At 43.2% G+C, this 12,900-nt stretch overlaps 1 protein-coding gene and 1 long non-coding RNA gene across 2 annotated transcripts in view; one reads left to right on the forward strand and one right to left on the reverse strand.

Moving 5' to 3' along the window:
- Positions 1-201: 201 nt before the first annotated feature.
- LOC141809080 (uncharacterized) overlaps positions 202-12,900 on the forward strand; it is a 110,166-nt gene continuing 97,467 nt past the window's right edge. Inside the window, exons 1-2 of the long non-coding RNA XR_012599981.1 lie at positions 202-377; positions 561-613. This is a non-coding gene — a long non-coding RNA (uncharacterized LOC141809080). The remainder of the gene's footprint in view (positions 378-560; positions 614-12,900) is intronic.
- The window catches only part of hs3st4 (heparan sulfate (glucosamine) 3-O-sulfotransferase 4), a 122,648-nt gene continuing 119,108 nt past the window's right edge, over positions 9,361-12,900 (reverse strand). Inside the window, exon 2 of the mRNA XM_074695896.1 lies at positions 9,361-10,255. Coding sequence (XP_074551997.1) covers positions 9,601-10,255 — 655 coding nt within the window. The 3' untranslated portion in view covers positions 9,361-9,600. The remainder of the gene's footprint in view (positions 10,256-12,900) is intronic.

The raw sequence follows: 12,900 nt of genomic DNA on the forward strand, positions 1-12,900 counted from the left end.
TGTATTTAAAATAAATAAATAAATAAATAAAATTATTTCTTTATTTAAAATAAACACATCAAATTTAATAAATTAAACACGTTTCGTCTTGTGGCCACTTTGGGCCGCCGTACCTCATCATCCCTCGTGCTCATCAGGTGCGTTCTGTTTCCGCGTTTTGGACCGGACCGTGTTTCGGCTCAGACATGTAGGAGACCCAGACAGAGCTGTCAGCTGCGGGTTAAAAACCCTCTGAGGCTCTGAGCGGAGGGGAACAGAGAAACGTCGCGTGGACCGAAAGAACGAACTACTGTGACGACAGGAAGAGTTCGATGTGCGCGCGCTGCCCGCGGTCAGTGACGGTGCAGCTCCGTCACTGGGAGAGGAATGGACGGTTGGTGAGTTTCTGCTCCTCAGTGAAGCTAACACCTGTAGCTCCTCAGCTTCAGACTGACCGTTCACAGAGCTGAGAGCAGCTTCAGATCCTCCTCTGGGTCAATGAGCAGCTCATGTTTTAACATCTGTCAGTAAAAACTCTGCAGTTGCTCCTGAAACCAACTCTGCAACTTTTTATTTTACAGACAGTGAGTCCATCCTACGTTCAGCAACTGAAGTCCACCTCAGGCAACAAAAGGTAAAAAAATATATATAAATTTTATTTTTTTAAAAGTCTGAATCCTTTCCTCTGTTTAAACTGCTGTTGCTGTAGTTGTTGCTTCTGCTGCTGTTGCTACTGTTGTTGTTGCTGCTGCTGCTGCTGTTGTTGCTGCCGCTGCTGTTGTTGCTGCTGCTGTAGTTGTTGCTTCTGCTGTTGTTGCTGCTGCTGTAGTTGTTGCTTCTGCTGCTGCTGCTGTTGCTGTTGCCTCTACTGATGTTGGTGCTTTTGTTGTTTTCTCTGCTGCTGTTGCTTTTGTTGTTGTTGCTTTTGTTGCTAATGCTTATGTTAATGTTTCTTTTGTTTCTGTTGCCTTAGTTGCTGTTTCTGTTGCTGTAACTGCTGGTACCGTTACTTTAGATGTGGCTGTTGTTTTTATTTCTGTTGCTGCTTTTTAATTGCTGTTGTCATTGTTGCTGTTGCTGTTGTCTTAATAGTGATTTTACTTTTGCTGATGTTGCTGTAATTGTTAATGTTACTGTTTAAGTTGTTGTTGCTGATGTTGATCATACTGTTGTTTAATTGTTGCTTTTGCTGTTTTTATGGACGATGTTGCTGCTGTTGTTTTCTTTTCTGCTGTTTTTATTGTTTCTCTGTTACTGTTTAACTGTTGCTGTTGTTTTGGTTGATGTGTCTGTTGTCAATGTTGCCGATTTTTGTTGTTGCTGTTGCTTTTGTTGTTGTCGTTTTTGTTTTTGTTGCTGTTTGTTTTTGCTGTTGGTTTTGTTGCTATTGTTGTTGTTTTTTTGTCTTTGCTGTTGTTTTGTTGCTGTTGTTTTTGGTGCTGTTGTTTTGTTGCTGTTGTTTTTGTTGCTGTTGCTGTTTTTGCTGCTGTAGTTGTTTTTGCTGTTTTTTTTTGTTTTTATTGCTGTTGCTGTAGTTGTTGTTGCTGTTGCTGTTAGCGTCAGTAGCTAACGCTGAGTCGTGTGTTATTAGCATCCAGCTGCCGTGTATCAGTGTAACGTTGGGGCTGCACAGTGCGAGCGTTGGATGTGATTTCAGCTGATTTCATTAAACATACATTAATTATGAATGGCTCATTTATTGGTCGGTGTTATCAACAGGTTTATCTTTGGCTGATGACTCTTTAATTGGTGATTAGATGATGACTGTGAGCGTCTCTTTTCTCAGACTGTCTTTAAACACAGCGGCTCATTAACGGGCTGATGGTCGACGCTCAGAGGAGGGGAGAGCGGCGCTGATGATAAGAGCTTCCTCTCCTATCTCCTTTCTCCTCTCCTATCTCCTTTCTCCTCTCCTTCCTCTCCTATCTCCTTCCTCTCCTCCTCTCTGACCTGTTGCTCTCAGATCTTTATTCAGCCTTCTTATCGAGCTCTGATAACGTGGATCTGGAGTAGCTCAGGTGTTGCGGAGCTGGGTGTGCTCGTGTGGGGCCTGTTTGAGTCCCGTATGGAGACGCTGAGGGGGACTCAGTCTGGATTGTGGACCCCCATCACCGCGCGGAGAGGAGGGATTGGCTCTGAGTGCAGATTCATGAGAGGGTGCTTTTCCTCTCCACAGACGGTTGAAGAGGAACTTCCTGATTCAGGAAGCAGCAGAAGATGAAATGATTACGATGCCCACTCTGCTGGGCACAAATTGCAGGAACTGTTGAGACCAGGACTCAGGAGCAGGTGTTGATTGCAGGGCGCTCTTCAGCTCAGCGCTGAGCAGATATGGAAATGACGAGGGTCTGTCTGATGGAGCTCAGATTGATGCTTTTAGCTGTAGGTTGTGTTCCTCAGGTCGTCCCTGACAAACACTGGATGCTTTATTTTCTGACAGAGAAAACCGTGTAGAGAGTTTCAGACAGGTTCATGAGAGATTAAATCTGGGAAGAGGAAAAATATTGTTGGGGGAGTTTGAAGTTTGATCTTACATGCAGCTTTACTTTTGTTTTGGTGGTAAATAAACGTCAACATCAAAAATCTGCTTTAAACTTGTTCGAAAAACATGTTTTCTGTTTGTTCGAATGCGTCATTTGCATTTCTGTTGGTGTCGTAGTATTTTATGACATTTCTGTCATTTATAAAGAATTTAATAATTCACCTTTCCAAAAGTTATGACAGTGTACTGGTGACATAAGTTGTATGTTGCGAAATATCATCTCAGAGTAGATTTTAAAAATTTCACTTCTGAACTCGATGGGATGGGTTTGTTAGACTTTTCTTACTATTTTTGTGTCAGTTGGTTTAAAATCATTTTAAATTTCTTTCTTTTACAGTGTAGTAGGCTGATAAAACCAGATTCACAGGAACTTTGTTGCACAATATCAGTTTTTTATGAGAAATATTGGTTACACCGATTGGTATTTATCAGTTTCACCATCTGACCACGTCTTTCAACTTTTTGAGTTTTTCAGAGCTATATTGCGATTTAGCATGCGATTTTTTTGGGGTGGTGTTTATCCTCTACATTATTTATTTAACACAAGCAATAAACTGTGCTATAGTATGATCAACACAACAAAGGATACTGTAACATATAAACAAGTCTTTCCTGTAATGAGATGAATCGATGCATGAATTGATATGATCAACGTATCTAACTATTACAATCACAGTAGAATATTGACTGATTGATTGAACTTCAAGCAGAACAAGAGGCCTAGTATGAATAATAATCTAAAAAGTAAATATGAATCCTCTCTTCTATGAATGTCACACTAAATAAACTGCAGAAATGTGAATAAGACCAAATCTCTGGCTTAACTATTGAAAAATGTCAACATGTGGCATGCACTGTTTTACGAAATGAAAAAGAAACACTGTGTGAAAATAAATATCAATGATCTCTCATTAGTAGTAAAACAGAAACTAAAGTGCAGAAATGAAACTAAAAAAAAACTTTTAGCTGAAATAATAAAATATGTCAGCTTTTGGATTGCTCTTTTAAAATAAACTCTAAAACTTCAAAAAATAAATAAATTGCAGCCTTTATGATGTATTACATTGCAATGTCTGTTTAAATTAGATGAATTGTTCAGCCCTAGTTATTAAATTGTCTAAAAACTGAGCTGAACTTTGAGACTCTTCCTCTGTTGAACTACCAGCTACATGTAAGACAAGAGTTTCTCACCTTGGCTGACAGAGCCCTGAAATACCTTCTGCTTTTAGCAACAACCTGCTTGTGTGAGTCTGACTTTTGTTTGTTAATATTTTCCTATTTTTAACAAATATGATAACTATTGAGCGGTGAATAAAAGTAGGAAAATATATTCTCAAAGTTGACATTTCTGAAGTCTCGTGGTCACACCGGCCAAATGAACTGGACTTTAGGATCTATTGTAACGTGACGCTGGGCACGCTAGCAGCTCCAAGGTTCTCCCATGTCACTGTGTGTTTTTATATGTTTGGAGTAGTATCAGTTAGAGGTAGACCGATATATCGGCCTGCCGATATATCAGGCCGATATTTGGACATTTGTCTCTATCGGCCATCGGCCGTATTTTCTTTTAAAAAGCCGATTTTTGATCCGTTGTATAAAATGACGCAATTTTTGATCAGGCACAAAAAAGGTGACACCTCAAACTTGTGGAACCACTTGGATACATTACATACTTTAGTTCAAATTATATTAATGAGTTTAAATTTCTTTTTTGACATTTTAAGAAGAGTGTGAATGTTTACTACTGCTTGTTACATTGTGTGTTTACTCAGACAAAATATTTCATTGTTTTGAAAGCTGAATAAATGTTTAGAGGACTGGACACCACTTGTTGTAATAGATTTCTTTTAGTTGCTCAGAAATTGCTGCGTTTCACAAAAATGTGATAAATATATATTTATTTAACAATCGGCCTGAATATCAAATTGGAAAAATCGGCAATGCATATCGGCATCGGCTGCCCAAATTTGGAAAGCATCGGCATCGGCCCCCAAAAAACCCATATCGGTCGACCTCTAGTATCAGTATTTGGGTTTTTATTCAGAGAGGATCAGACGGTGGATGGAGGACGTCAGGAAACAGCCTCTGTACGTGGGGTGCATCATCCAAACATGACTGTTTTTCTTATTTCCTGTTTGATTAGCAAACGTTTCTGGTATTTACCGTCAGACTTCTCCCGTGTGTTGGATCAGAGGTCTGAACGACTCACCTTGACGTCCCGAGCGTTCATATCTTCATGTCAGCACGAGTCACTGTTTGAACTCTTCAAACATCCAGAAATGACGGACAAATATGAATGTGTGCTTTTATTTTGAAGTGGTGACACTGAGGCAGTGACAGGTCGAAGAGGAGGCCACACTCCTCGCTCGGTTCAGTGTGACCCCCAGCGGGAGGAACACGTGAAGGACAGCTTAGCGTGTCTTTGAGAGACGAAACTCTCTGAGGAAATCTCTCAGACTCAAGCCGCCTGCCTCCAAACCTGCAGAGGTAGAAAGAGAAGGTGTGTGTGTTTCTGCTAATGAGAGGTTGGATCCCGGCTCCGTCAGCGGGAGGGGGAATTCCCTGGCGTGTGTGATCCTGGAAATGCAAATGACAGCGGGGTGCATATTCATAGGTGGAGGATGGAGTCCTCATGTGCTTAACATCAGGCTCAGACGCTGCTGAGGGTTTCTGTGAGGGTCTCTGCACCGAGGGGAGGGACTGTCTGCTCAGGAAGCTGGATTACACGTGTTCCAGGGAAAATCATGAGCTAATAGACGGATTAAAGCTTTTCTGAACATATGATTAAAACATGGAGCAGCAAACATCTTCTTTACGGCAGGTTTCAGAGCGAGCGACAGCGCAGGCCGCCTCTGAGCGAAGTGTGGAGGTTTGGAGCTACAAAGAGCGGTGCAGTGCTTACTCTGATTGAATCAATGGCTCTGTGTAAGTAGCTGCTGGTGCCGGGCCTCCCCAGGGTGACGGAGAGGTCTGCAGAGAGCGGAGCAATCCAGCGTCCGCGGCCGGAGAGCAGGAGGATTAACAGAGCAATGCATCATAGCTGCAGCAGGCAGCGGTGTGGAGCAGACTGTATTTATTGACTCATTGACTGATTGATTGTCTCAATTGATGAAAAGTCCAGAGACAACAAACAGACGCACAGCGCGTTATGCAGAATGAAAAATAAAGGAGCATTTCACAGCAGAAAGACCCTGTTAGTGTTTGGGAGGAGGCCTCTGGTTACAGCACACATCATCTGGCTCAGGTGGCGCTCACGCTAACAGCTCACGCTAACGGCTCACGCTAACGGCTCACGCTAACGGCTCACGCTAACGGCTCTGTGATCTACCTGGGCGGGCGTGGAGCGCCGCTCCTTCACAGCAGACTCGCTCTGACATTGACACTGTTCCAGCAGCAGCGGTTTATTTAACACGCCATTAATCTCTAACGACAGAGGCGCGCGCCGCGGCAGATGTTGCTTAACAAACTTCTGCTCGCTGCTGTTGTTCTTCACCCTCGTTGACACGTATTACTCGACACGCCGCGGGTCGCCGGGGAAACGGTCGAGGAGTTAAGGGACGGTTTGGGAGAGTTTGGGTTGTTTTGATCAGAGGCTAACGAGGGCTGGGCGATACGAGGAAACATCCAATCAGGATCATTCTTTTCATATCAGCTGATATTTATCACAGTGTAAATCAAATAACTGTTTGTCAAGCTTAAAGGCTCGGTTACTCTTCAGTGAGTCGGGAAGACGTCAGAAGCTTATTTTTTTTGTCAGAGGTTGAATGTGACACTTGTACTAAGGAAATTAAACAACTACTTTAGAGAAATAAAAAACGAATTTTATTTTGTTTTAATTTTGTTTTTATTTTGTCAGAGGTGATTGATAACAGGTGTGTCCCGCCCTCTGTAAAATGAGGGTTTAGCGTGTGCGACCTGCCGTCACCGTAGAGAGTTTGGAGGGTAGAGTGGCTAAAAAATGAAGTTAATGGAAAGCTGTTTGAGCGAAAACTTGATATCAGTGATATCAGCCATAGTTCAGCTCTACTCGTACTTTACTTTTAAGTACATGTACTGAATTTTGGTCTCTTCACTGGCTTCCAGTAGCAGCTCCAATCAAATTCAAAGCTCTTCTTCTGGCTTATAAAACAAGAACAGCTCCTGTCTACCTGGGGTCCCTCATCCAGGTCTACCCTCCTCCTGGTCCTCTACCCTCTGCTTGTGAAAGACGCCTGGTGCTCCCAGCCCAGCGCGGCTCCAAATCTCTAGCCAGACTCTTCTCCTCTGTTGTTCCCTAACTCTATACGATCCACAGAGTCTCTTTCTACTTTAAGAGATGTCTGAAGACTCATCTGTTCAGGGAACACTTAGACCTTAATCTGAGCCTTCTCCTCTTTGTCCTCAGGGGTAGGAAGAGTCAGGAGGTCTCAGACCAGCTCTCAGGGAATTTTTAGCATTAATTACCGAATGTTGTTGAAAGGTGAACCATATTGTTGTTGCAATTAATTGTGGTTTGTTGGCTCCATGATTCTACATGATTAAAAAAAATAAAAAATAATCCTGCTCTTAATGGCAGCATCTGCAGCTGAATAACTTGTAGCACTGTTGTTGCACTAACTCGGTTTTCCTTCTGTCTGAATTCTTGCTTTTGTTGTACGTCGCTTTGGGAAAGAGCATCTGACAAATGAAACTGTAGAACTAGTTTAACTAGTGAGATATTTTGAGTTTACCAGTATAACTAGTTAACCATAGTTTTGTTTGGCTAGTATAGGTTTTTAGTGCTCTAGTGCGTGAGTAGACCTTACTGGTAAAGCAAATTCGTTTACCAATGGACAATTTGTGTTACTATCTGTTCGGGCTGGGACGATGTGCTATCCTCAGGATTTGATTCTTTTGCAAATTTTGGCGATTCAATTTAAAATTGTGATTCTTGGATTTTTTATTGTTTTTTTTATTTTTTATCTTTTATTTATTTATTTTTCTACATAAAGATTCACAATATGTATCAGTTTTAATAGTATCGCCTGATATTTTCTCATTAGCTGCTGGCCATTTTCAGAGCATCTTGAACGATTTTTCAAAACCCAAATAATCTTGTTTTCTCTGACTGTAAACACGAAAACTACCTAAGAAGAGTGGACTCTCTTCTTTTATATCTCACTTCCTGTTTTTGATCCAAAAAACAGACAAAACATCCTTTGATCCTCTCCATGGTCGTCTTTTCTCTCACTCCCGCTGCTCTTTCTCTCTAAACTACCCCGACACATCATCTCAGATTGTTTTTGTTTTTATTTTTGTTTTTGCCAATATCGATATTGGTAAATATCGGTTATCAGCCAAAACAGCAATATTAATATTGGAAATCAGTATCAGCCAAATTTTCATATCGGTGCATTTTTCAGCACTAGACCAGTCCAATCAAATTTATAAACAAAGACTGAAATGAAGAATTGGAATTTGGGAAAAAAAAAAACTATTTTCCGATCTTGATATGTCAAACAAAAATTCTCAATATAAATTGTATTTTGTTTTTTTTTTCTCCCACCACCCTAGTGCTAGTACAGCTTTGAGTTTTTACTAGTAACATTTTCTAAGTTTACTTCGCTACTAAAGTCTACACGTGCACTAGTTAACCAAAATTGAGTACTAGTAGAGTTGAACCATGGGAGATATCACTGATGTCAATTTTATGCTCAAACAGTTTTCCATAGAAGTTTGAAGCCATGGAGATGGAGAAATCTGGGTTACAGGTGAGAGCTGTGTCTAATATGGCGAGCGCCCTCCGCCGTGACACTTACGTTACGCACACGAAGCAGCTGGTTGGTGCTGTGTCTGGGCTGACATTGAGCGTAAACGCCCTGGAAACAGTCCAGAGGTCATACAGTGGTAGTGGTGAGGGCGGTTCATCTCCTGTGCTCTCTGGAGAACGCAAGAGATGGAAAAATAAAACCAAAGCTCTGAAATGGCGTTGTTAGAGATGAAATGTTTCAACTTTTTTTTTATTTCTGACGGTCTTTTATTGCACCACCACACCAGGATGACCTCAGCTGTTTGTAACACTGTGCCGGTTTGCGCCTGCCTTTCAAACGAGCTAAATTTAAATACATAAACAGTGATCGCTAACAGTTTCAGGTTGGATAAATCACTCTGCGAGTGCTAAACGATTATAGTCACATCTCCACCTCCCTGATATGATTGGATAATCAATCGTATGTTAAAACATTAAAGAATAATTGTATCGACCATGTCTTCCTTGTTATTTCAGGATGTATATCTTTATCATTTTATCGCCCAGGCCCAAGGTTAACCCTTCAAATTTGTCGAACATGGATTCATTTGTTAAATTCTGCCAAAAGCAGGGATCCTGCAGCACGTCTGGGAGCGCGGTCATCAGTATGCTAATGTGCAGCTATGCAGCGAAACAATCCAATTATTGACCGACTGTACATCAGCTCTCTTATTGAATATGTGAGCAATTAATGAGTGCAGAGCAACCAGAGGAGTGACACAGAGGAAATGAACACTTTGGTAAACTCAGACTGACACAGAAAGAAAAAGGATTGTCTCCACAAACGAAGGGATGAGCACATGTCGGAGGATCACTGGACCGTGCGTCCGTGACTCTCCGTGGGGTGATACAGAGCTCTCCATGGCGCTGAGACAGAGCGGGCTCTGCTCGTGGTGAGTGCTGGTGAGTGGGCGTGAGGGCAACAAACTGCAGGAAAGTAAAGGGAGGAGAAAGAGGCAGATCTGCCCTCAGGGCTCATGAGGTAAGGACACTTAACTCATCGCATGCATCGCCATCGTCGACAGATTGATCTCAGCTCTACGCTTAAAAACAAAATGAATAAATCATCTCCTTTCACAAATATAAATATATTTTATGTTTGGTATGTACAGTAACCACTGGCCATCATCAACCACATGAGTATTGAAGGAGAGAAAAGCGTTTCAGTAAACTCTTGCTAATGGGTACAGACACAGCAAAGACAGCCATGATTGGTTGGCGTGCTGGAGCCCTCTCTGCGGACGGAGGGAGGGAGACACAGTTTGCTTTTTGAAGGCTGGTGGTGTGGCTGAAGCCGCTGCCATGCCGCGTCCTAGTCCTGAGAGCCGTGAGGTTCGCTGTCCTCCTCCAGCTCCCACTCAAAGTTCTGGCCCGTCATTTGGTAGAACATCATGTTAAAGGGTTTGTAGAACTTGTGCAGCCGGCGGATCACGTCCGGGTCGATTTTAGGGTGAGTTCTTCCTTTCGATTTGCCCAGGCACCTGGGAGTGCTGCTGTCCTCCGGCTTCTTCAGGCAGGGAAATCCTTTAGTCTTATTGAAGTAAAAGTGTTTGTCCGTGACGATCCGTTTCAGGCCCAGGAAGTCCTGCACCTTGGCCATCTCCCCCGCCGGATCCACGATGAGCCGCTCCCCGCTCACAAAGTGCATTTGGGAAAGAGGGAAATACTGCATCCAGCTCTCCAAGTGGAGCGCGTAAATCCCGATCCGCAGCGCGCTCCACGAGGCGTCTATAAGACCCAGCGTCCGGTTCTTGAAAGCCAGAACCTCAAAGGTGGGGATCTCCGGTTTCTTGGACAGAGTCTGCGTGTAGTCTGAGATGGCTCTGGTGACGGGGTTTCGCACCACGATGATCAGCTTGATGTCCCTGGCCATGGTGTGGATGCGCTTGGGGGCGTGGTTGGTCACGAAGTAGCTGGGCGTCTTCTCCATGGTGATCTGCCCCTCCAGCGTCGAAGGCATCAGGTCCCTGCAGGAAGAGGAGAGAGAGGAGATCAGCTGAGCTCGGCTTCTCCTCCACACCTCGCCGCGCGCAGAGGAAATACCCAAGGACACCGTGTGAGCAAATGAGCTACATTTATTAAGCAGAGCATTATTTGAAATTACAAGTGAAAATAGCTGTTATTATCACTGGACATTATGTAGCAGGGAGAAACATACAGCTAATTACATCCAGGGAGTAATATTCGGAGATAAAAGAAAGGAGATGAAACGGCGAGCAAAGCAAGTATGCTCATTGCTTAATTGACTCCATCTGTGTTACTCCAGGAGCTGTTTGGGAACTTTAATAATGAGTGCGCTGCATATCATTAATACCCGGCGCCTGGGGTATTGTTTTGTCATACATTTATTATGCATGCATGGCTCACACTCTGATTCTTTCTGCACGAGCACGTCCAATCCACCGGGCTCAGGCGCCTCTCTTCTTCCCCTCTCTGCGCTCGGCGTGGCGCGGCGTGGAGGGTCAAGGCCACATTCATTATCAGATCCACTGATTTACAGTACGACGCGAGGGAGACGCTCGCCCTCGCCACAAATATTCGAGGATGTGGCGGCGCAGAGCTTCTCCCGTGCACGGAGAAGCTTGTTCCTACAGTTTCTATTTTCATATCAATAATAAAGCATAGCATGCGCCTGGAGCAAATCCTTATCAAATGTTTACACTGATGCTCGTTCCAACGCGCGCTCCTCTTTGTTTGTAGGCGATGTGATTCAGAGCTAAATTGGTACATTAAATCCTCTGTGAGACGCACCGTGTGTTTAACGGCTCACAAACAGGAGCTCAGGAGGGACAATATCATGTAAAGTGAGGAAGAATCCAAAGCGAGACACCCCCCCTTCCTCCTCCTCCTCCTCCTCGAATGAAGTAATGTTGGCTCAGGAGTTAACGCAGAAACATCTGGACCAAATCCAAACGATTTCATCCAGAGACGCAGAGCTTCCAGCACTAAAAGCTGTTTCCCTCCTTCCTTTCCTCCCCTCCTTTCCTTTCCTTCCCTCCTTCCTGTGTCTCCCCCCTGCTCCCCCAAACCTACAGTTGTAACGATAGAGTCACATCAATCATTTGCATCTTGGACATATTCTAAATTAACTGTTCTCCGGCAAAGAATCCAATTTACTCTGCAAAACATAAGAGCTGCTCTGCACATATCGACCCCCCTCACACGCCGCCGTGCACCCGAGGATGCCGGCCTGAAAGTCTCACAAGTGGCCTGGTAATTGCATCTCAGTAACAGTATTGCCTTCCTGATGGGTAATTTCCCTCTGGATTATGTTTGTCTCTTGACACCTCAGAGCTGTGCTTACTCCTGGGCCTGTAACGGGATATTAAACATATCTGTGGATAGCACGCTGACCAGAAGGAGTATTAGTTTTCATTATAATCCGTCTTTTCTTACAGTAATAAATGGATAAAGATTTTTTTTCACCTTTCAAGGACTTTGTTCTTTGACTGAACTCCACGGAGCAGCTGGTGATCACAGAGCGCGCGAACATGCCACAAATAAAGACAGGAAATCACCTTCAGACTGTGTGGACACGAGCTGCGGCGTCTCTGCTAATGTGCCGTGCATCTTTGGAGCATGTCCAATCCACGGGACAGATGCACGATGCTGAAGGTTACCTTAACGTCAGGAGCTATTGTCCCTGTTTGGTTGGATGCTAATCGTCCAACACGTCATTAGAAAACAATAGAAACTGCTCGAGCTTAATGCTGTGTTGTGTTTCCGCTCTGGTTGGGAATCAGTCATGGATCATGTGAAGCTAAAGTGTCAGGGCGGAAATCAAAACGTTGATAAACAAGCTAATTTCTCTGCGCTCGCTGAACGACTCCTCTGACCTCGCAGTTTGTTGATGTTCGTCTAATTAACGATCGTCGATCATGTGCTGTGTGCATGGGGAGGGCAGGGCTATCACCATGTGTGAATAACCTTAAGTTTCATTTTCGTTGGATTCATCCTCAGAACTGGAAGTGATATTTTTTAGTGTTTATAAAGGAATTTGTGTTTTAAAGATAAAGGTGAATTTATTTAAGTTAGTTTTGAGTTTTGTGTGTTTATGTTTCAGGTTTACAACCTGTTTCTTTAACTTTTTATCGGACTATGATTGTTGTGTGTACGTGACCAATAAACACAGAAAGAAAAAGAGACGAGTTGTGTCCACTGCCGTACCAGCTCTTAGCATCCTTCCAGATGAAGTCTATTAAATTTTAAGAAGTATAGTCCCTTAAAATCTGGACAATAGTAACAGTCAGACTCCTCACTTTAAGATTCACGCAGCTCTGAACTCTACTTATTGATGAGGATGCTATGCTAGAGCATGAAGCTTATGTCAGAAACATCAGGAAGAACCACAGGATGAATCAACTTTTAACCAGAGTGAGAGTTTAACTCATGACATGTGTCAACAGGTTTAAAAACAAACAAAAACAAAAAAGCTGATGCTCTCATAAACTGCTCATCAAGTGTTACGCTGCCTGTGTGTCTGTGTGATCACAGTCAGAGAAGCTCTCACGTTGCGTCTTTGGATCAAACCAACTACAGGAGAGGGGTGGATGTCTCTTGAGCTTTTGATACAAGGCACAAGTACAGGATTTGGTTTGACTTTTAAAAATAT

Source organism: Halichoeres trimaculatus, unplaced genomic scaffold (assembly GCF_033239565.1).
Source record: "Halichoeres trimaculatus isolate MK-OKI-2021-1 unplaced genomic scaffold, fHalTri1.1 fHalTri1_scaffold_20, whole genome shotgun sequence".
NCBI classification, from domain to species: domain Eukaryota; kingdom Metazoa; phylum Chordata; class Actinopteri; order Labriformes; family Labridae; genus Halichoeres; species Halichoeres trimaculatus.